Source organism: Carex rostrata, chromosome 25 (assembly GCF_964058835.1).
Source record: "Carex rostrata chromosome 25, lpCarRost1.2, whole genome shotgun sequence".
Taxonomy (NCBI): domain Eukaryota; kingdom Viridiplantae; phylum Streptophyta; class Magnoliopsida; order Poales; family Cyperaceae; genus Carex; species Carex rostrata.
The window spans coordinates 2,448,870-2,469,937 of record NC_135942.1 but is presented as its reverse complement, the minus strand read 5'-3'; the positions used below and the strand labels follow the sequence as shown (position 1 = coordinate 2,469,937).

At 34.6% G+C, this 21,068-nt stretch overlaps 5 protein-coding genes across 7 annotated transcripts; 2 read left to right on the top strand and 3 right to left on the bottom strand.

Annotated features, from left to right (window-relative positions):
- Window positions 1-434: 434 nt before the first annotated feature.
- NS1 (Class II aminoacyl-tRNA and biotin synthetases superfamily protein) lies at window positions 435-5,636 on the top strand. 2 transcript variants are annotated; one of them, XM_078326355.1, is made up of 16 exons: window positions 435-846; window positions 1,092-1,160; window positions 1,246-1,356; window positions 1,553-1,660; window positions 2,078-2,215; window positions 2,519-2,599; window positions 2,738-2,815; window positions 2,915-2,983; window positions 3,078-3,152; window positions 3,360-3,443; window positions 3,548-3,634; window positions 3,796-3,891; window positions 3,973-4,047; window positions 4,275-4,401; window positions 4,536-4,660; window positions 5,429-5,636. In XM_078326355.1, exons 1-15 carry the CDS (start codon window positions 508-510, stop codon window positions 4,649-4,651), a joined length of 1,653 nt encoding a protein of 550 aa, XP_078182481.1. In that variant the 5' UTR covers window positions 435-507; the 3' UTR covers window positions 4,652-4,660; window positions 5,429-5,636. The 2 variants fall into 2 exon arrangements, with proteins under 2 accessions (XP_078182481.1, XP_078182480.1); XM_078326354.1 differs by lacking the exon at window positions 5,429-5,636 and having other exon boundaries at window positions 4,536-4,832.
- LOC144543920 (WAT1-related protein At5g47470-like) lies at window positions 5,364-7,752 on the bottom strand. The gene is made up of 7 exons (XM_078292372.1): window positions 7,502-7,752; window positions 7,334-7,399; window positions 7,110-7,226; window positions 6,744-6,966; window positions 6,301-6,462; window positions 5,995-6,146; window positions 5,364-5,502 (listed from the first exon to the last, which is right to left on the bottom strand). Exons 1-7 carry the CDS (start codon window positions 7,741-7,743, stop codon window positions 5,364-5,366), a joined length of 1,101 nt encoding a protein of 366 aa, XP_078148498.1. The 5' UTR covers window positions 7,744-7,752.
- An 888-nt stretch (window positions 7,753-8,640) lies between these two features.
- Window positions 8,641-10,911, top strand: LOC144543687 (expansin-B7-like). 2 transcript variants are annotated; one of them, XM_078292046.1, is made up of 5 exons: window positions 8,644-8,950; window positions 8,981-9,080; window positions 9,435-9,544; window positions 9,950-10,143; window positions 10,346-10,911. In XM_078292046.1, the coding sequence occupies exons 1-5, from the start codon at window positions 8,900-8,902 to the stop codon at window positions 10,677-10,679; spliced, it is 789 nt and encodes a 262-aa protein (XP_078148172.1). In that variant the 5' UTR covers window positions 8,644-8,899; the 3' UTR covers window positions 10,680-10,911. The 2 variants fall into 2 exon arrangements, with proteins under 2 accessions (XP_078148171.1, XP_078148172.1); XM_078292045.1 differs by having other exon boundaries at window positions 8,641-9,080.
- Window positions 10,912-14,569: 3,658 nt separating this feature from the next.
- On the bottom strand, window positions 14,570-15,613 carry LOC144543919 (BTB/POZ and MATH domain-containing protein 2-like). Its single transcript, XM_078292370.1, has one exon. It carries the CDS (start codon window positions 15,611-15,613, stop codon window positions 14,570-14,572), a length of 1,044 nt encoding a protein of 347 aa, XP_078148496.1.
- Window positions 15,614-16,841: 1,228 nt separating this feature from the next.
- LOC144576054 (expansin-B3-like) lies at window positions 16,842-19,033 on the bottom strand. The gene is made up of 4 exons (XM_078326297.1): window positions 18,715-19,033; window positions 17,964-18,073; window positions 17,487-17,680; window positions 16,842-17,351 (listed from the first exon to the last, which is right to left on the bottom strand). The coding sequence occupies exons 1-4, from the start codon at window positions 18,956-18,958 to the stop codon at window positions 17,024-17,026; spliced, it is 876 nt and encodes a 291-aa protein (XP_078182423.1). The 5' UTR covers window positions 18,959-19,033; the 3' UTR covers window positions 16,842-17,023.
- Between the last annotated feature and the right edge of the window lie 2,035 nt (window positions 19,034-21,068).

The following is a 21,068-nucleotide window of genomic DNA, read 5'->3' as shown; positions in this document are numbered from 1 at the left end:
GAAAAAAGAAAAAAAAAAAAATTTCGATTCGGACCGCCTAGAATATATGCGGTCCGAATTAAAAATTCGGCCCGCCAGGAATATATGCAGTCCGAATTAAAAATTCGGCCCGCCAGGAATATATGCGGTTTGGGCATAAATATAATTTTTCGAAAAACGTGGTTATTTATAATAAAATTATTTATTTTTTGGATAAAAATAAAAATCTCGGCAAATGGGTGCACAGCAATATCACGCATTTTTTTTTTTTTTTTCTTCTTCTTCTGCGCTGAGCTTGGTTAATACAGGTGATAACTAAAATTAAGTCGAACAGAATAATTAGACCCGTCCGCTGCTGAACGGATAACACATCCCGTTCTATTTATTTTTCGACAAAAATAAAAAACTATGCCGTATTTCGATATTTTTTTTTTTTTTTTTATTAATAAAAAACTCGGCGCTTTCTATCCCCATTTGAGCAGTTCTCCTACTTAGACCCCGAACAATAGATAGATTGATTTAGCGCTAATGATGGCGGGAGCAGCTGCGGCTATGAGTCGGCGCGTAGCAACGCTGCTCCTCTCGAGCCGTTGCCGAAGACCTACTAACCCTATATCCCCTCTTATTCCAACCGTCAGAGCAATGAATCGACGGTTCCTCTGCTCCAGTTCAGTCTCCGCTCGCACAGCCGAGCCGACCGAAGCCGCCGCTCAGTTGGGAGATACAGTAAAGGAGTTTAGAAAGAGATTGAGAATTGAAGAATTGAAAGGTGGCCCTGACGAAGGGTTGAGTTGGGTCGGAAAGGGATTGACTGTCAGAGGGTGGGTCCGGACTTGCAGAGTCCAGAGCAGTGTTACCTTCATTGAGGTAGGAACTTACGGTAATATTACATGTTTTCTATGTACATGCATGCGTTTCTGTACCGACTGGTACCAGCTGTAATGTCACAAAAAGAGTTGAACTTTCAGTACAAGAATTGAGCATGACTGGTATAAGACCAAATGGTACTTTAATTGTATCATGTCCTTTCTTGACGAAATTGGATGACTGGTACATACCATAGTTTGTATTTTGTTGGGCCTTAACAAAATTATTCTTAACAAATTATCTAGGTCAATGATGGTTCATGCTTATCTAATATGCAATGTGTCATGACATCTGATGCAGAAGGTTATGATCAGGTACCTCTGATATCCCTCTTGTGTTCCATTTTGTAAGTTAAAAAATCATTTTAATGAAATTAAGTTCATTTAATTTTTGTACAAGATTGAGTCAGGAGCAGTTACAACAGGCGCATCAGTTCTGATAGATGGCACAGTGGTGCCAAGTCAAGGGGCTAAACAAAAAATCGAACTGAAGGTCACACGACTCGTTGTGGTACCACTCTTTTCGCAGATTTTTATTAGCAACTTAGATGCAGGACTGTAAAGTTTAATGTGTTTATTTCTGATACTGGAAATGTTGGTTATTTTATTAGGATAGTTTGCAATTTTCTATAATTTTCATTGTTTAAAGTGCTCTTAATTCTTAAGTGACAATTTGTCATCATAATTATTGTTTTGTTATTATTTAGATAGGTAGAAGTGATCCCACAAGTTATCCAATACAAAAGAAGAGAGTTACTAGAGAATTCTTGAGAAGCATAGCTCATTTACGTCCTCGAACAAATACCTTCAGCGCGGTAAATTTATTATCATTTGCAAAATTGCCATTTATACCCCTTTAATAATACAGGGATTAGTGAATTGCTGGTACACCTTAGTACCAGTCTGTTTTTAGCTGTATAAGAATTAAAAAACCACAAACATGCAAACAGTAAAAAAACTTGGATGCCAATACGAAAGTATGGGACCTGGTTGTTCTTTCTGGTTCTGGGCCTAACTGATATGATACAAAATCTAAGTAAAAGAATGTGAAATGCTTGTTACTTGAATATCTGTTCTCTACTATTACAAGTTAAATAAAAATAAAATTGTATCGTCTTACTTATTCAGGCTATACCTAAATAATATAAACATTTTTCATTCTATTCATTCTAATAATCAGAAAAATGATTCTTACTGCTACTTTCATTCAGGTAAATTATTTATGTTTGTAGGTGACAAGAGTGAGAAATGCATTGGCATATGCAACACATAAGTTCTTCCAAGAAAACGGGTTTGTATGGGTGTCAAGCCCGATTATAACTGCATCAGATTGCGAAGGTGCCGGTGAACAATTTTGTGTTACTACATTGGTATTTCACTCTCTCTATCCAAATTTCCCGAGTAAAGATAATAAATTTCCAGGTTAAGTTGGACAATGGTTAATAAACAATGGCAGATGAGAATAAATTTTAAAATAAACAGACTAGCAACTAGCATCAATCTGAGAGTATTTATTATAACAACATGAATGAAAAGAAAGAAAATATTATTTCACATTGTCTTGTCATGCATTATAACAAAGATATTGGTATCTTTTTCATGGTCATTTGTGTGGTTACTTTTTGGTTCCTTCCATTTCATTCTCAAGTACTTTACTAATGTTTATGTTGCAGATTCAAAATGACACTGAAAATGACAATTTCACAGTCTCAAAAATTCCTGTTACAAAGGATGGGAAAATTGATTGGTCCCAGGTACAAAAGATGACACTTATCCTTTTTATTATCCACTAAAATCATTACTTCACCTCATGTGAAATAACATTTTTTCTCCCTTGTTTTCAACTTTATTATCTGTTATAATTTTCTGATACATTTTTTTTTTCTTCTAAGGACTTCTTTGGAAAACCTGCATTTTTGACAGTGTCGGGGCAGTTGAATGGAGAAACATATGCATGTGCTCTATCTGATGTATATGCTATCTTCTTTTTCTCCTGGACAAATGCATTTTTATATAAATAGATACTTCTGTATTTATTTTGCTTTGTTTTTCTGTGTATTTGTCTCCAGATTTACACATTTGGCCCAACATTCAGAGCTGAAAACTCTAACACCTCACGGCATCTTGCTGAATTTTGGGTACAGAGATTATTTGAGTACTACATCTTTAGCTAGTCTTTCAAATGAACGAGGAGTTGTTAGTTGTAGTCATTTATCTTTTATTTCATGGCAGATGATAGAACCTGAATTGGCATTTGCGGATTTGAATGATGACATGGCATGTGCCACTGCTTATCTCCAGTATGTAGTATGTCCTCTTCTTATTTTACTTCTGTTGATCCATTTTTGACTAACTAATTACATGTCTAAACCCTTTTAAGTATTTTTTTTTACAAAAGCACTACTTTGATATTGGCCCTTTTGGGTTGTGCCTCACTCAACTAAGTTATGATTGATCATATTATTGCACTTTTGTATAGTTTATTAATATACACTTCTACTTTGGCACATGCAGGTCAAGTATGTCCTCGAAAATTGTAAAGAGGATATGGAATTTTTCAACACTTGGATTGAGAAAGGGATTATAAATCGTTTAAATGTATGACCCAACATTGTTTATGACTTTCACATTTCTCTTGACTTACTCAAGTTGGAATTAGTAAAATTTTAATTTAATAATTGTAGTCTCGTGTCTTTTGACAGGATGTTGTTGAGAAAAGCTTTGTGCAATTGTCTTATTCTGAAGCCATTGACTTGTTGATCAAATCCAAAAAGAAATTTGAATTCCCGGTAATTCTTATTTTAATTTGATATGTTCTTTTAATTATTATTACTTATTTTGCATGAGTGTGTCCACATCATTGTATATCCACTTCTGAAGTGCATAAATAACATCTAACTTTGGATATTTATACTCTCTTGCAAATAACACGTTGATTATGCAATATTAGGTAAAATGGGGGTTAGACTTGCAAAGTGAGCATGAAAGATACATCACAGAACAGGCCTTTGGTGGCAGTCCTGTAATAATTCGGGACTATCCTAAGGTAATAGTTTTTTGTGTTTATTGAATAAAAGAAAGTATTATTTAAATTTATGCTTATTCAATTTGTTCTTTCTTTTTGTAGGAAATTAAGGCATTTTATATGAGGCAAAATGATGATGCAAAAACTGTGGCAGCCATGGACCTCTTAGTTCCTAGGGTTTGTGCATCTGAAACTTGATATATTTCTTTTAATTGCAGTAATTATGAAGGTCTTATTTTTATGTACTAACAGGACAAAAGCTTTACAAACAAAAGAATAAATTTTTGCAAGTCAAAAAGAAAACTTGGATGCATTCAATATAGGGCACTTTGTGTACTTTTGAATTCTGATGGTATTGAAAAATTGAGAAGGCTGAAAATTAAAGCTGATTCATTTGATTTCAGGTAGGCGAACTAATAGGAGGAAGCCAAAGGGAAGAGAGATTAGATTATCTAGAGGCTCGCTTAGAGGAATTAAATCTCAATAAAGAGACCTATTGGTGGTACCTTGACCTTAGGCGCTTCGGCTCTGGTTACTCCTCTAACCCCCTCCAAAAAAAAAAAAAAAAAAAAAAAAAAAAAAAATCATATTTTTGTATTTCTATATCATCTTTTTTTTTAAAAAAAAAAAAAAAATTGTATACTTGACTTTTGCCCATTTTGTAGTTCCTCATGCTGGTTTTGGGCTTGGATTTGAGAGGCTCGTGCAATTTTCAACTGGAATTGATAATATAAGAGATGTTATTCCATTTCCCCGGACCCCTGGTTCTGCTGATTTTTGAAATCCCCAAGTGAGAGTGTCTTATACTTTCTTCAAGAAGCAGCTTGAGGAGGTTGTTATTTATTTTTATTTTTTTGTTTGTTTCAAAATATCATGATTTTGATGCGACTTTTCATTTTACACCTTATGGTTGTACACAGTCAAATTTGGGAACAAAATGATAAAATATAACTTGTTGCTTCGTATCTTGACTGCGGCTTTTTTACATGTTTTTCTCAAAAAGATAATTGTACATAAATTCCTTTCTGAAATCAAAATCTGATTGAAAAATATAACAGAAAATTTATGCATCTCTGCAAAATTGTCAATTTGGTATAGTGCTCTTCTCATGAAATTATTTCTCTTGTGCTGGCACTTTGACACACTGTCTTTTCTTGGACAAACATGTTATAGGAAAATGAATTATAATCTGTACAGAAATGTTCTATAATTTTGTACCACATTGAAAGAACAGTTTAATAAAATTTGTCTGTACTGTCTGCATTAAATATTTTGATCTACATGTACTTTTCTTCTTCAGTTTGGCCTTAGTTAGCCTTTGGGTTTCACACAAAAAAACAAGTTTACCTAAGAATTTATACAAGAGGTAAGATAGCTTGCTAATCGAGTTACATTTCCTTCAGTACACTACCACCAAACATAAACCAAAAGTTGCTATATATATACACGATACCATGACAAATATGTGGCAATAAGCAATTGTTTCTTTCGGATTAATTTAAGAGTGGTCTCTCTGCGTCAACATTTCGCGTTGATACCTCTTCGTTTGTGGTGGCAGGTACCACGCCTTCTTTCTTCTTTGCCCACAGGACTATGTATAACCCACAGGAGAGAAGAATCATCCCAATTATGCTGTCAAAGCAACCGGAAAACATATTATTAGAATAAAAAAAGATAAGCTTTTGTTGTATTCATTATTTTTCAATCCTTCTTTTAAAAAAACCATTTGTAATTTTTAAGACAAGTAGTCTGCTAATTTTTCTAATGCATATGTCAATTAGTCTGCTAATTTTCTTTAATCTTTTTAATGCATATGCATATGTCAACAAGTCTGAAACGTAAAATGCATAATGTGTGACAGTTGTGATTTGAATTCATGTCTCCATAATTACAAATTGAAATTCTAACCACTAATTAAGTTATAAAAACACATTTGTTAATTTATGAGTGGGGCTAAATTTTATAAAATTTAACAAAAACAAAAACAAAAACAAAAACAAAAATTCAATTAAATTTCAATATGCATGATTAAAAAAAAATTAATTATGAGGATGGCTAAGCACCTTTGGCATGTCTTTAGATACACCTCTCACAGGAGAGACATATTTTCGAAAACATTGTTACCTTCCAAATTTAAAAATTTGGTGCAAGTAGATAGCAGACAGGATTGCTGATCCCACAGTGGAGATGGGGCTAAACATTGACACCATAACTGGCCCCTTTTTCTTCACTGCCCATGTGTTGAATGCTATACATATTGAGCCTGTCACACTTCCCTACATATGACAAATCAAATATCTTCTTCCTCACAAAATAGAAATATTTTTGAGGAGGAATTCTCCACCAATTTTGGCAAAACCTACTGAAGCAAACTTGCTTTAGATTTAGATTTATATACAGATAAACTTTGAAGAGATAGAGACTCAATACCACAAGTATAAAGCTTGCTACAGAACTAGGTTTGATAGATGGGGATCCCATGTCGATCTTTCCTTCCATCACTACTTGAAATAATGCAGTAAATCCTGCTCCAATGAAAGATGTGACACTGCATAACGTGGAAGGTGCCGCGAAATGAGTCATGGTCTCTGCCTATAATTAAGTAACAAACAAGAATTCGAACGAAGCAAAACTTTGAGAAAACAAATAAAAAAAATGGAAAAACATATATAGAAATGAAATAATCCCAGCCTTTGGTTGTGTCATAGATTTAGATGTCCATTGTTTTTGGATGTACGTCATAATTATTCGAGAAAATATATCAAACATGTTTGCCATTTATCAGGCAACTTACTGCATGCTGCTGGAATTCATAAATAAAATAGAAAGAGAAAGGTCGCAAAGAGAGAGAGAAACAGTGATAGAATGAATACCTGTAGAACAGTGGTGCATGACACAACAAGTACTGCAGCCAGAAGGCACAAACAACCAAAGATCCAGTCACTGTGGCTGTCAATTTGTGGACTGTCAGATTTGTGCAGCATTGGGTTGGAGGGAATTTGGAGGAAGCTAATGGCAATGGCTCCACTCAAACATAACAAGGTGCCTAGTACTTTTGCTCTCGTGTAGAAGCACATGAGATCAGCTTTCTCAAACCTATAATAACACATTGCATTGACAGCAATTTTGAAAGCATGATTCTGATATCATGAAGGCGATGTATGTATAACTGTGAAATTAATTTGAAAAATATTGTAATCTATTTGGATATTAACGTAGGGTAGGTAACGGGGGTATACCTGAAACTAACAGCAATTATGAAGATGATGCCTGGTGCTAGGTTTGGCAAAGCTACGGCAATTGAAGGCGATGTTTTCTTCATTCCAATCATCATTAGAACTTGAAAAAAGGCTACCCTAAAAGAGTGTTTGCCAGGTTTTTGTTATCTATTTAGTTGCCTCTTCTAAATTGATACTTGTATGGTATATATATATACATAAGGCATAATTAAGACTTAATTTACCCTCCCAAAGCTAGAAAGATGAACTTCACCATCAAAGCTGGTTTCAACCTAGACGGCCATTTCTTCCTAGAAGAATACAATGGAAGGACTCAATTGTAAGAAAATGAGAAGAAGCCATGAGAAATTCACATAATCAAGAATTAAATGTCAAGAAATATAAATGTATACCTCTCGAATAAAATAGCGAAGGGTAGGATAAATACTGCGGTTGTGAGGCTACCAAAACATACAAGAAAAAGGGGATTAAGTCCTTGAGAGAGAAGAGGGGCAACAAAAACCATGAATGCGGCATTGACAATTTGCACCGCCACGAGGCCGATAATAATAATCGCATCATCCCATTCTTTTTTGTCGTTGGGACCAAAAGATGATGCTGTCGAGCCATGGTGGGAGCAATGTTGGCATGTCATGGCACATAAACTTGCAATTGCTGTGGTACAAGACATAATAAGAGAATTGTGGTGGGACAGGTATGGTAGATGCTCCTCTGCCTCCAATCCGCCTCGATGGTCTTGCTAGTTTTTTATTATAATTTTGGATCTGTAGCATTCTCTTGTTTCTCTTGTGCCTTCTTGTTAATTTGTTGTTCTATTTTTTTTCCCCATTTTTGTTCAACTATTTGTGCAGGTGTAGGCTTTTTTTTTCATGCTTTAATTAGAACATTTTGTTCATATGCTCGATTTTCGTACTTCTTAATTATTCAGCATATAAATTACAAATTCTCTATTGATGATGTATCATTAAAATTTCCTTCTATTGGGATAATTTTTTGGACGATTCCTATTATCATTTGATCTTTTTTTTTTTTTCCTGTTGACAATTGTTATTTATCTATTTATCATCTTTCTACAATGAGCATCACCACTGTCTTGCCAACCAACAAGTGATCAAGCTAGAATCCAAGGGCTGGCAGGAGAGGATAATTGATTGAATGACACACAAAGCATATATACTTTATCGTTTGCAATATTTAGTATTTGCCATTTACATCCTTATTTTAATATTTCAATGGATACATTTCCTAAAGCCCAACAAGTAACAACGGCAATAGTTTTTTTTTTTTTAATTAATTGGTCGATTGCACCTTGATTGTTGGAAGTGGTTGTCCTTGAAGTAATTAGCAATGTGGTAACTGGTAGGTCTCTGATTGCAAAAAACTTTGGTCGTCAAATTGAAGCATTACAATGCCTACTTTGCAACTATTAATTCATTAATTAACTACATAAATATGGAAATTTACGTCTACAGTATACAATAAGAACACATGAGGCTATAAGGACAGCATTCTCGCCAACTGTTAGCATGAACAAATTTTACATAATTAGTCAAAGAAGTTGTTTCGCTAAATTAAGCAAAATCTTATATAGAGCTTTCGCCAAAACCAACGGTAAATATTATAGCCAACTCACTCGCATCTAAAAGCTTTCTTATGACACCCAATCAGATAAAATAACACACGCAAAGTTGAAGAGAACAGTTCGCCTATAAATAACATCCGGATTGTTGCAAGCAAATCCATCTTTCATTTGCCACTTTTTCTTCTTGTTTGATTGATTATTGAATATAATGACTTCCACTTTTTCCATTACTCTTATTGTCATTGCCTCCCTTTTGGGTGTTTGTGTTGCTAAGGGCGCTGCTCCTGAGGGCGCTGCTCCTGAGGGCGCTGCCAATTCCACCGGTGGATGGCTTTCTGGGAGTTCCACATTTTATGGGTCCCCCACTGCTTCTGGGCCTCCTGACAATGGTAACAAAATGCTTCCCTTTTGTTTTCACATACTGTAAAAACAAAGGATGTGTTTTTTTTAATGATCTAGTAGTTAATTCAAATGATCAGTATCGGAATTAACAATTAAGTTTTAAGAATACGAAGGTCCAAACATACATAAGAACTTAATACATTTCTACAAGATTCATTAGCACTATTCATTAATTTAAACAAGCAACATAAAGAAAACTTGTGGTGTCAGTATATGACAAAGAAGTAATTTATTGTGAATAATATTTTTGACTTTCCAAGGGGTAAGATGTAATTCATAATCTCTAATAAATTTGCAAAATGATTTAAGTGGTCGTTCATTATTCTATCATAAACATGCAGGTGGTAAATGTGGGTTCAAGAATATAAACCTTCCCCCTTTCAATTCACTGACTTCATGCGGCAGCAAAGCCCTATGGAAAGAAGGCAAGGGCTGCGGTTCTTGCTACTTGGTTAGTTGACTATTTAGACAACTTGGAATGAGATTGTGGCATAGTGATTATAAATCTGTTTTGTAATTCTACTTAATTATCACATCGAAAGAAGGGGAAGTGATATTTATTTTTATTGAAAATACTTACTGACAGTGGCTGGGAAGTGATATTTAAAGATACCATTTTAAAGATTTTTGAAAGAAACCACCACAGAAATCAATTGTGTACATGCACCTCACTAGCATTATATTTTCCAACTTTTCTTTATGTAGATATATAGGTTTCCTACATGTAGCACTTGCACAATATATGAATAGTTGCAAATGACATTCTGATATTTCCGTATGACAATCATGCATGAAATTTTAATTTTCCGTTTCAAATTTCAAACCATAAAATTCACGAGATCTTTGAACGTTTCAGATGAAATGCACTAGCCATCCGCTTTGCTCTGGCCAACCAAAACTCATTACAATCACTGATGAGTGCTTGTATGGTGGCTGTGCTGATGCAACTTATCACTTTGACATGTCTGGCATTGCATTTGGCTCACTGGCTTTGCCCGGTAAAGAACTCGATCTCCACAAGGCTGGAAAGCTCGCTGTTCTGTTTAAAAGGTAAGCGGTTTTCATTCTTAACTATCATATGTGATTTTACAGCTTCTAGTTTATTTGTACAGCTGAATCGATCGTTCCATAAAATTACATTGATGTTGACAATAGATTATTTTTTCCTGATAGTCAATCCTTACAAAAATCCATTATCGAAGTGTACATTGTTTAATTAATTATACATAACATGATTTTGGTTTAAATGTAGGGTTCCTTGTGACTATAAGGGCCGTAACATTAACTTCCACGTTGAGCAAGGCTCAAACCCAAACTACCTTGCTTTGCTGACTGAGTACCAAAATGGTGAAGGGGATCTCTCTAACCTCGAAATCAAGGAAGCGGGTTCTTCTACATGGACCCCATTGAAGCAGTCGTGGGGTAAAATCTGGAGACTCGATTCTGCCCACCCTCTTAAGGGACCCTTCTCCGTTAAGGTTACAACCCTTTCTGGGAAATCCATAGTGGCAAACGATGCTATTCCAGCTGACTGGAAGGCCAACACTAAGTATGATGCTAAAGTAAACTTCCAGGCTGCGCTTTAAAGTTTGCCCATTCTTAGATGGCAGTGATCTTTTTGATGAGTATGCATCGCTCTTTCTAGCTATGGTGCACTATGTGAAACCCAAATATTGGTTGTTTTGATGTTTAATATGTGATTCTTTGTTTTATTTTAATTTTATTTTGTTATTGGAGCAATGTTGTAATTGTTCAGATGGCATCTTCTCCGGAATATACATAATATATAAGAGGAATTAAATTAAAGATCGTTTGAAATATTTAGTAAACAACTTTTACTTTATTCAAGAAGGAACTTTTTTTTTTTTCTTTTTTGATATGTGTCTACACTTTCATTCTTTGTACAATTCTCTGTGTTATATATGGTCTTATGGAATAGAGTGTGGTAACAAGAGAATAATTCTTTTACGCTACTTTAATATGAGAATAATAGTTATCTACTTATCACTTCACTTTATCCCACTATCAATTATCAAATATCTGACTCAAGTCGAACAATAAGTGTTGTTATCCGTAAAAAAATATTTTAGGATCTATTTCACTATTTGGCATGTTTAACTTAACTTCTTTGAAAGATTGTATTAATTATTAACAAGAAGGCATACAAGAATTGTTAAGTGCGTCACAAACTGGATTTTTGAAGGGGAGACAAATTACAGAAGGATTTTTATATGCGCAAGAGATGCTTCATTTTGCAAAAGGGAACGATGTGCCATTAGCAATGTTTAAGGCAGATGTTCACAAAGCCTTTGATATGCTGAATTGGAATTTTCTTGAAAAAATATTGGCGGGTTTAGGCTTCTCAGAAATTTGGCAACGATGGATACGGCAATTGGTTCTAAAGGGATCATCTCAAGTCTTAGTAAATGGATTACTCGGAAAAAAGATCATTCTCAAGAGAGGTGTCTGTCAAGGAGATCCTCTCTCACCTTTTTTGTTTATCATGGCGATTGATTTCCTTCCAAGGTGGCTATCGAGGCTTCAGGTTCTAGATGCAATAAGATTACCTATACGACGGATGCATCCGTGTTTGCTTTATGCGGATGATGTGTTATTTTTTGTGAAACCTGAAGTTCAACAAATCCAATTACTAAAAGTTGTGCTTCTAACATTTGCCTCAATCTCGGGTCTGCATGTTAACATGATGAAATCTGAGATATTGATATCGGGAGTAACAGAACAGCTATCTCAAACATTAACTACAATCATGGGTTGCAAAAGAGGCACATTTCCCTTCTGTTATTTGGGTCTACCACTGACAAATGGCCGACTGCCAAAGACGGCTTTCTTACCTTTGATCCAAAAGATTGCAAACAGATTGTCAGGTTGGGCTGCTAAATTTCTCTCGATAGCCGGCAGGGTTCTACTTACAAATACGGTTTTGTCCTCTATACCGATTTATTTTATGTCGGTATTCAAAATGCCTTCATGGGTTATCTTTGAAATCGACAAAATCAGGAAGCGGTTCCTTTGGCATGGTGTTCAAGAAGGTCAGAAGAAAATTCATCTAGTCAATTGGGATTTAGTTTGTACACCTAAGGAACTTGGAGGTTTAGGCGTACTCGATCTCAAAATGTTAAACTTGGCATTATTAGTCAAATGGATCTGGCAATGGGATTCAAAGCATCAGAAACTATGGAAATCAATTTTTCAAGAGCTGTACACAAGGCCGGGGGGCAATATCAACCACTCATACTTATTCAATAATCAATTGAAAACACTACTACCTTTTTCTCAAGCATTTATACACAGAGTTGTGGGTAATGGAAAAGAAATTGATTTTTGGCATGAGAATTGGGGTTGTGGCGTAATGAAGCAAAAATATTCTGAGCTGTACACGTTTGTATGGTCAAAGGATGTCACTTTGGAAGAAATTTTGCTGCAGCACGATCTGTCTGATCTATTCAGACCAGTTTTATCAAGGACTGCACGGCAACAACTATCGGATATGTGTGGGGTAGTCCAAGGCGTAAGACGGATGTTAAGAAATGATGATCGGGATGATGCAATATGGACAGCTCAATCAGTGGGTATTTTCTCTGTGAAATCAGCCTACTTTGCACTGAAAAATGGTCCTAGGATCAAATCGGTTCTTCCACTAATTTGGAAGCTCAAAGCCCCACCTCGTTTCAGAATCTTTGGATGGTTGGTTCTATTAAATAGGATCTTGACGACTGAAAATCTAAACAAAAGAGGTTTTAGTTTGGTGAGTATATGTTACTTGTGTCGTGCGAATATTGAAACAACAACTCACATCTTTAACGAGTGCATGGTTTCAAGGGAAGTTTATCAATTGGTGGAGACCAGGTTGTTGCCAAATCACCACGGCTTCTTGACTTCTGGAAATGATATCATAGCAAAATTGGTAAACAGGTCAATACCGAAAGAAGGCAGAGCATTGATTCTCATCTTGCAATTCGTCCTTTGGAGAGAACGGTGTGCTCGATTGTTTAGAGAGCAATATAAAACAGTCAACGATTTAGTTGAAGAAGTTAGATCTCAGTGGCACTTTCTGAATAATGAAGAATGAAGATTGAAGATTGAAGAATTATATGCAAGAAGAAATTAACCTTTTCATTTGTTGTACTTTGTTATTTTTCGCTTTCTTTACTCTTTTTTTCTTTTTTCTTGTTTGTTTTCTCTATTTTTGTTTTTTTCATCCATCTGTAAATCTACACTAGGGTTCCTTCTCAAAACCCTTTAAATGATTGTAACCAATTGCGGTTAATAAAATAGGAGCTTGACTCCTATTTCTTACTCAAAAAAAAAAAAATTATTGTATGATGAGTAATTAAGTTGAACATAAATTAATCAATCATTTTAATGTGCAAGACATGCACGAGAATGATCGATTGTATTGTATGATCGATTGGAAAAAGAAAAAAGAAAAAAAGAATTTTCAAAACAATATGGCACGTATATATTTGGTGGTACTGAATGACAACAATTAGAGAAAGTCTCTTTGAGTTGCTAAGGAAGAGAGATTAGGCCCTTCATTGAAAACTTTACAAAGCATGCCTTTAAATTTCCAAGATCTTAGAAATGGACCCCTGGAATTTATAAAAGGGTGTACCAGAGCTCATAATACACTGGTACTGGTACCGACTTTAAATTAAAGGGAGCATGACTTCAGTTGGACTCAGAGAAGAAATAGGGTAGCAAAAATCTCAAATTTCTAATAGCATGTAGGAACAAGGATTGGTCCTCAAGAATGCTGATTACTTTATATTTCCTTAATCTGAAAACTAGTTAGATTTCAAGCATTTTACATTTTGAGTCATTTATTGTTTTATTAAACAGAAAGACATGAACAATTATTGTTTTTTTGAGTAAGAAACAGGAGTCGTGCTCATGAACAATTATTGTTATAAGTACATACCTTGATGTGTTCTTCTCATGCTTTTGGAGTCACATTTGGGCCTGTTCGACTGGACCAGAATAGATGAATTGAGTGGAATTCAACACAATTGTGAATTGAATTTTATTAGATTTTAAACTGCGTTTGGTAATTTCAATTTTGGATGAATCTTTATTAGATTTGGTAACTTTCGTTATAAAGATATGGTATTCAACACAATTGTGATCTGATGCATCATTTATTTTTCCAAAAGATCTAGTTTCAAAGTGCATTAATAATTTCATGTTCTTTGAATGACTATTTATTTTTGTTCCCGATGAACTACAAAATTCTTTTCCAAAAAAAGGCACAAGAAAACTCGTTACAGTAACAACTGATTAATTGATTAATTAAACCATAGTTGCCAATTTAACAAAACTACAAGCATTCATCAAGAAGGAAGGAATCAATGAAAACGATAAAAAAAATTAAGATGATAAAATATAAAACCCTTCAAATATATTTCTTCCCCTAATTTAAAATTTATACTAAACCTCGTTTTCTGCCAAGCCTTTAAGCTCAGGGATAATTTTGCATCAGATTAATAAATCTCTCAGATAACACTAATGAAACAAAATTATCTTTATGAACAATGAACGGGAGACATTTTTTCTTGAGGTCACTACAGTTGTGATTTTCAGCTAATTGTAGGATAGAAAGAACAGTGTCCAAAGAGATACACTGAACTAATTCATACTTGCATGTAGCTTTTAGATTCTCCACCGCATAACGGTCCACTGCCGCGAACAAATGTTGAAGGAAGACAGTAGACGGCATTGACTCTTCACAGTCAACTAGTTTCTCATTAACCGATAACACACCATTGTATGTAAAATCAAGTATTGCCTTGAAAACTGAAGGCATAATCTTAGTTATCATTATCTTGCAGTCCATATTAGATTCTGCCATCGAACCAAAGAATGCTGCTTCAAATACTGGTGAATGAGCTGCCAGGATTAGTATATGCGCAACGAAATTCTTACCATTGACATCAAAAGTGACATCAGTTCCTTTAGTTTCCTCTCGAAACTTTTGAATGCGTTCATGCCGAAAGCACATGGAATGAGCATTCCAACTTGCTCCTGTACATGATTCATCTTTTATAGTAACTTTAACACAGATTACAAAAATACAATCTTTGATGTATGTTTCCTCCAATTTGATCCTTTTCAAAAAGCGAGGAAAACCCCATGATTCTTTATGTGATGTATATGTGTGCGATGCCTCTCTGAAAGTGGTTGGCGAAACATTTCCATCCTTGTCCAATATAGCAAATTCAATTTTTGCTCTAACATCAACAAATTTTCTTTGCAGCTCTAGAAAAACAGACACATATTCGCTATTATCCTTGAGGGTAGCAAGTAATAGCCCAATCATGTTGACCCACTCGGAAATTTGGGGAGGTAATTTTCTCACCAATGTCCATGTCTTTAGTTTCTGAGTGGTTGATTTTGAAGTGGTAGACTCCTGTAGCTGCCACCATGCTGAAAGAATCCATGACTCCAAAACAAAAAAAATTAGTGAGATTTCAGAAGCATAAAAGGATGACAAAATTTTACACATATATCACAAATTTCTGCAATGCTTATATAAGCAAAATGTAACATTTAGTCTTCCCTAAGCAAAATGCATTAAGTACAATGCAACTAATATAATCTCCTCATATTCCATATGTGAATTTGGTAATACATTGAATTTACTTCAAGTAAAATGCAACTAGTATAATCTCCTCGGATTCTCTATGCGAATTTAATAATATATTGCATTAATTAACTTCAAGTACAATGCAACTAATATAATTATTTAGTGGATTGTAACTTTAAAACTTCCTATATTAATTCATTTGGCAACGTTCAAGATGACAAGAACCAATTAAGGTTCTTTGCTTTCAGATTCCAAGATCGATGAACCTAAAATTTTAGACTGCTATTTAGCCCCGAATTCTTTGCTGTCAAAAACAGCTTTATTTATTTTTTTTTATTTTTTTTTGTACTGAGGTAAAAATGGTATCATTGATAGTATTCACCAAGTTATTTTAATTTTCCCAAGTAATGTTTGCTTTAGAGATATTTGGAGATTTTGTTTATTTGATACCATAAATTAAAATTTATATCTTTTAAATGCTATGGATAAAAAAAACGGCTTCCTTTATGTATATAGAATACTGCGATATTTTAGGTAAATTAACAATTTAGATACAGAGGAACAGTAAACGTTTCTATCTCTTCTTTATCTAAAACATCATCCAAATGTCTCTTATATAATAACCTCGTAAAAAACTATGTCTGTAGAATTTCGAATATAGTTTTTAAAAACCTTTTAAGATAGATATTTAGAAACGCTCTTTTGTTTTTATTTAAGTGAAGGATATATTAACTTAAAAGCTCTGGATGGAGCGACGTGACATCTATCCAAAATATTGCCCTGTGTGACCTAAGAGCATACATCTTTAAATTACACATAAAATTACTACCTAAAAATTAAAATTAAAATTAAATTATCAATGTAAATGCTCAAATAACTTGTTTTAGTCAGCTCAGAACTGGGCTGTAAATGGGCCTCCGGGGCCCATTGTCCAATATATCTATACTATTAGTTTAACATTACAAGAGGGGGAGTATTCTTGAAACTTCGTTTAACATTCAAGAGGCCCATTGTGTCACCAGTTGCTATCATTCGTTTTTCTATTTTATTTCATAACAATGGAAATTTTATAGATGAGTAAGTTACGATTTGAGGAATCTAAAAATTTAAAGTACGAACATATATATATAGAAGGCAAATAGATATATATATAAAGGAACTCATCATTGGAAAAAACCCATGTCAAATATTCGGGTTTCACATCATACAAGGCAAGTAGAAATACATAGACATGCTATATACATATATATAGCATAAAGATACATTAAGATATCACCCTCTTAAATAGTCCAGCTACTCTCTCCCGAAGAGAAGTATATACTTTTTTACTCAGATTCCAAAATTCACATTAGATTCATACAGGGTATTGGGTTGCCATACAGCCGGGATAGCGTTATTCACCACCAAAGTTTTACCAGAAAGGGTGGTTAGGCGGATCGAAAAGGGTCCTTGCAGAGGGTGGGAAGAGTCGAGTCTCCAAATTTTACCCCATGATTGCTTCACCGGGGTCCATGTCGTAGAAGACCCTTCCTTCAATTCAACATTAGAGAGGTCGCCGTCGCCATTTTGGTACTCGATTAAGAAAGCCAAGTACATCGGGTTGGATCCTTTCTCGATGTGGAATGCAACATTACGGCCTTTGTAGTCACAAGGAACCCTATATATAAGACCAAATTCATATCGTATCTAGTTAATTAAACAATAGTTAATATTTCAATCAAACTTTGATCAAATGACCCTTCTGAACAAGTCTAAAACAAAAGGTTAAAAGTTTGAATTGAAATTTGCTCACCTTTTAAACTGAACAGCAAGTTTTCCAGCTGAGTGAAGAGCAAGTTCTTTACCAGGCAAAGCTAAAGAACCGAATGCAATGCCGGCCATGTCAAAGTGATAAGTTGCATCAGCACAGCCACCGTACAAGCACTCGTCGGTGATGGTAATCAATTTTGTTTGGCCAGAGCATAGAGGATGGCTGGTACATTTCACCTGAAACATTCGAATATATCTCATGATATTTATAGGATGAACTTTTGGATTAGAAATTTAATTCAAAATTTCATGCATGCCTGCTTGTCAGAAGACAATATCACGATATATATCATTTTCAACTGTTCGTCAAAAAAGTATTTAATCATTTTAAATCGATTTATCTTCCTTTATTATTTAAATCGCTTCCCGGATTATTTATGGAATGAATAGAATAATACAAAACAAATTATAAACCTATTTCACAATGTCATTAAAATTATAAAATGAACTGATTAATTACCAGGTAGCAAGAACCACAACCCTTGCCTCCTTTGAAGAGGGCTTTGCTGCCGCATGAAGTCAAGGAATTGAAAGGAGGGAGGTTCACATTCTTGAATCCGCATCCACCACCTGTATATATGCATCCGTTTAAGGAAACATAACAATTAGTTAATTAGGAGATAAAGTGTTACATGTTAGGAAATTGCATATTATCCCTTGAAGCAGTCTTGTGACTTTATACAATACAGCATAACAATTTATAGGTCTTATATGTATTAGAAATCTCTTTTCTTGATTAATTAGCTAATTAATCAGCAAGATTTTAACATTAGCTAGTAAAGATGTTTGTTGAGTAAATATTTTTGTTAAGAGCACAATTTTATAACTGTACGTTTAGCCAGAACCATTACATTTTTGTACTTTTTAAAAGTTTCTCCAAAATCTACTTTTGGAAAAAAAGAAGAAAAGAAACAAATTAAAATAGCTTCCCTCCAGAAGCCTTGGGAACCAGTAAATTCTGAGCAAATTTCTCAAACGGAGGCTCACAAAGTGTCAGACCTATATATATATATCTAGTGATTACAATTTACAAAGTCGTCGTAATGCATGGCCAATCTGTTACAAACATCGACCTATAAATATAATCAATTAAAATCTGTTCGCGTATCTTACCTCTAATGATTACTAGGTTACTTGCAAAATAAACCATATTGTTATATATAACTTGTGTGTGTGTGTGTGTGTATTAAACAAAGCATTGTGTCCTTTACCATTGTCTGGAGGCCCGGAAGCAGTGGGCAACCCATAAAATGTGGCACTGCCTGAGAGCCACCCTTGAGTGTCATTATGGCCACGAATCCCATGGCCATGAATGCTATGACGGCCATGAATGCCATGAAGGGACTCAATCACATGATGGCCATCAGGAAGATGGGGAAAGCTCAGGTCATGCGCAACACAAGCGCCCAAAACGGAGCTAATAGCAAGGAAAACAATGCAATGAGAGAGAGCCATAATATCTGCCTCAACTTTCTCTCTACCAAACGAGAGAAATGAGGCAGTCAGGAGGGGATATCATCTGCTACCAGCAATATGTTGTTATTTATAAGCTAATGGTATGAGCTATTGTGCGTGTACAATAAGATGTGTTTAATTAGTTGTCGGATTAGCATATTTCTCGATGATAGTTGAGTCTATTTCGCTCATTATCAATGCTATATTTGAGGGAGCTTATGAATGATACTTAATTTAGTAAACAACATCTCTTAATTACTAATTAATTATTATGTATGTAAAGATTCGTTAGTTATGTTTGGTTGGCAAGAAGAGCCCCACTACTTGTTAATATTGTACGGTGCTAGTTAGACAGAAATTTTCATATTTAGCTGCTAATTAACTTGTCAGTGATATAATTGCCATGGGGGAACGGATGGTTGAGTCTGACAATAGAAGCTGGAAGAAAATTTTATTGGCAACTTGCTAAATTAATTATGCTCTGTAAACAGAAGTTGACAAGAAAATTTTTGATTTTATTGTCAAATTTGATATTATTATGTTCGCCAGATATGCATTGGTCCTGATTTGAAATTCAAGATTTTTGTCAGTATTTGTCAACAGTGAACAGTATTTCTTTGCTATTTTTTTTATTTATTAAATGACTGAGATATAGGGGTGAAAACGGAGCGGATACGGAGCGGATAATGCTAATACCATATCCGCATCTGTCGGATAATGAGCGGATACGGATACGGATACGGATAGTAAACGGATATCAAAATTCAAAACCAAATCCGCCTTAAACGGATACGGATACGGAACGGATAGTCCACGGATACGGATTCGAATACGGATATAAAACGAATAATGGTCGGATAATTAAGATATATGAACTTCTAAAATACAAATATTAATTAAAACATTAAATATAAATATTAATGAACTTATAAGAGATGAAAGATAATCTATTCATATAATATATATATATCAAATAAGTGTATGGTAACAAAAGATGTTGTGGTGTAGTGGTTTGAAGTTTGGTCTTAAGGCATTGAGATGGGAGGACATGGGTTCAAATCCCACCTATAGCAAATATTTATTCCTCTTTTATATGGGTTTGGCCAAATTATCCGAATCCGGATATCCGCTCCGTTTAGGACTCCTAATCCGTATCCGTATCCGTATCCGGATCTTTTATGGATTTCCGAAAATTATCCGAATCCGTATCCGGGAATTATCCGAATCCGGATTATCCGGATTCGGATTATATCCGGATACGGAGCGGATATCCGCCGGATAATCCGGCTCCGTTTTCACCCCTACTGAGATACCGTGGACATAGTTAATATTATTTTGAAGCATATCTGTGAAATACTGTATACAGTACCGCGTATTTCTGTCAATACATAATAGGAGTTCAATATATATTTACATATAGGGGTACGTTTTTAAGATTCGTACAACAATCAATTAAAGAACAGTATGGATTTAATTAATAATTGAAAGTACGATATTAGATCAGATGATCCGAAAACATTCTTCGGGTGTACAAATTACAGGGGACTTGACTTGAGTCAGTATTATTGATTGCAAAATTGGGTATAAAATTGTGCAAATCTAGCCCTTGGCATTCAATGTGGCAATAGATCATGCGATCAATTCTAATAGAAGTACGATTCCTTGGGCGATGTCTCATCATTCTTTGAAGTAGCCAAGTAAAAGTTACGATATTATCAGTTTCGTCACGACTTGTTATGTCATATACATTGATCGTAATTTGTAATTTGTGTGTCGTGTGAAATTTCTTTTCAATCGAAAATAACATATCACGTAACGTCGATCTTTAGCTTTTAATATATACAACTTTTATGTAGCGGGCCAAAAAAAATAACGTCTTTAGCACGCCAACTTTTTTTACCAGCATAAAGATCTATATTTCATTCAATTTTAGCCGGTAGTCAAAATTGCAGTGTTGAAAAAAAAAGTGTCCGCAATTTCAAACCGACACCCAATTTGCCGTATTACAAATTAAATTTCTCAAAATCATAATTATTTGATTTTTTTTTTTAAGATGGTATAAATAAAATTTTCAGCTCCATAAGACATGGTGCTTAAATCTTCACTGTTG

Excerpts from the sequence above, each read along its gene's own strand:
- NS1 (XM_078326355.1), top strand. The coding sequence starts at position 508 with ATGATGGCGGGAGCAGCTGCGGCTATGAGTCGGCGCGTAGCAACGCTG. Across the intron at positions 3,153-3,359 it reads CTGCTTATCTCCAGTATGTA|GTCAAGTATGTCCTCGAAAA; the intron begins GTATGTCCTCTT and ends TGGCACATGCAG. Across the intron at positions 4,402-4,535 it reads CCTTAGGCGCTTCGGCTCTG|TTCCTCATGCTGGTTTTGGG; the intron begins GTTACTCCTCTA and ends CCCATTTTGTAG.
- LOC144543920 (XM_078292372.1), bottom strand. The coding sequence starts at position 7,743 with ATGACATGCCAACATTGCTCCCACCATGGCTCGACAGCATCATCTTTT. Across the intron at positions 7,227-7,333 it reads ATCTTTCTAGCTTTGGGAGG|GGTAGCCTTTTTTCAAGTTC; the intron begins GTAAATTAAGTC and ends ACACTCTTTTAG. Across the intron at positions 6,463-6,743 it reads CATGCACCACTGTTCTACAG|GCAGAGACCATGACTCATTT; the intron begins GTATTCATTCTA and ends ACTTAATTATAG.
- LOC144543687 (XM_078292045.1), top strand. The coding sequence starts at position 8,900 with ATGACTTCCACTTTTTCCATTACTCTTATTGTCATTGCCTCCCTTTTG. Across the intron at positions 9,545-9,949 it reads GCTGCGGTTCTTGCTACTTG|ATGAAATGCACTAGCCATCC; the intron begins GTTAGTTGACTA and ends TGAACGTTTCAG. Across the intron at positions 10,144-10,345 it reads CTCGCTGTTCTGTTTAAAAG|GGTTCCTTGTGACTATAAGG; the intron begins GTAAGCGGTTTT and ends GTTTAAATGTAG.
- LOC144543919 (XM_078292370.1), bottom strand. The coding sequence starts at position 15,613 with ATGTGTAAAATTTTGTCATCCTTTTATGCTTCTGAAATCTCACTAATT.
- LOC144576054 (XM_078326297.1), bottom strand. The coding sequence starts at position 18,958 with ATGGCTCTCTCTCATTGCATTGTTTTCCTTGCTATTAGCTCCGTTTTG. Across the intron at positions 17,681-17,963 it reads GTTGTGGTTCTTGCTACCTG|GTGAAATGTACCAGCCATCC; the intron begins GTAATTAATCAG and ends CGAATGTTTCAG. Across the intron at positions 17,352-17,486 it reads CTTGCTGTTCAGTTTAAAAG|GGTTCCTTGTGACTACAAAG; the intron begins GTGAGCAAATTT and ends TCTTATATATAG.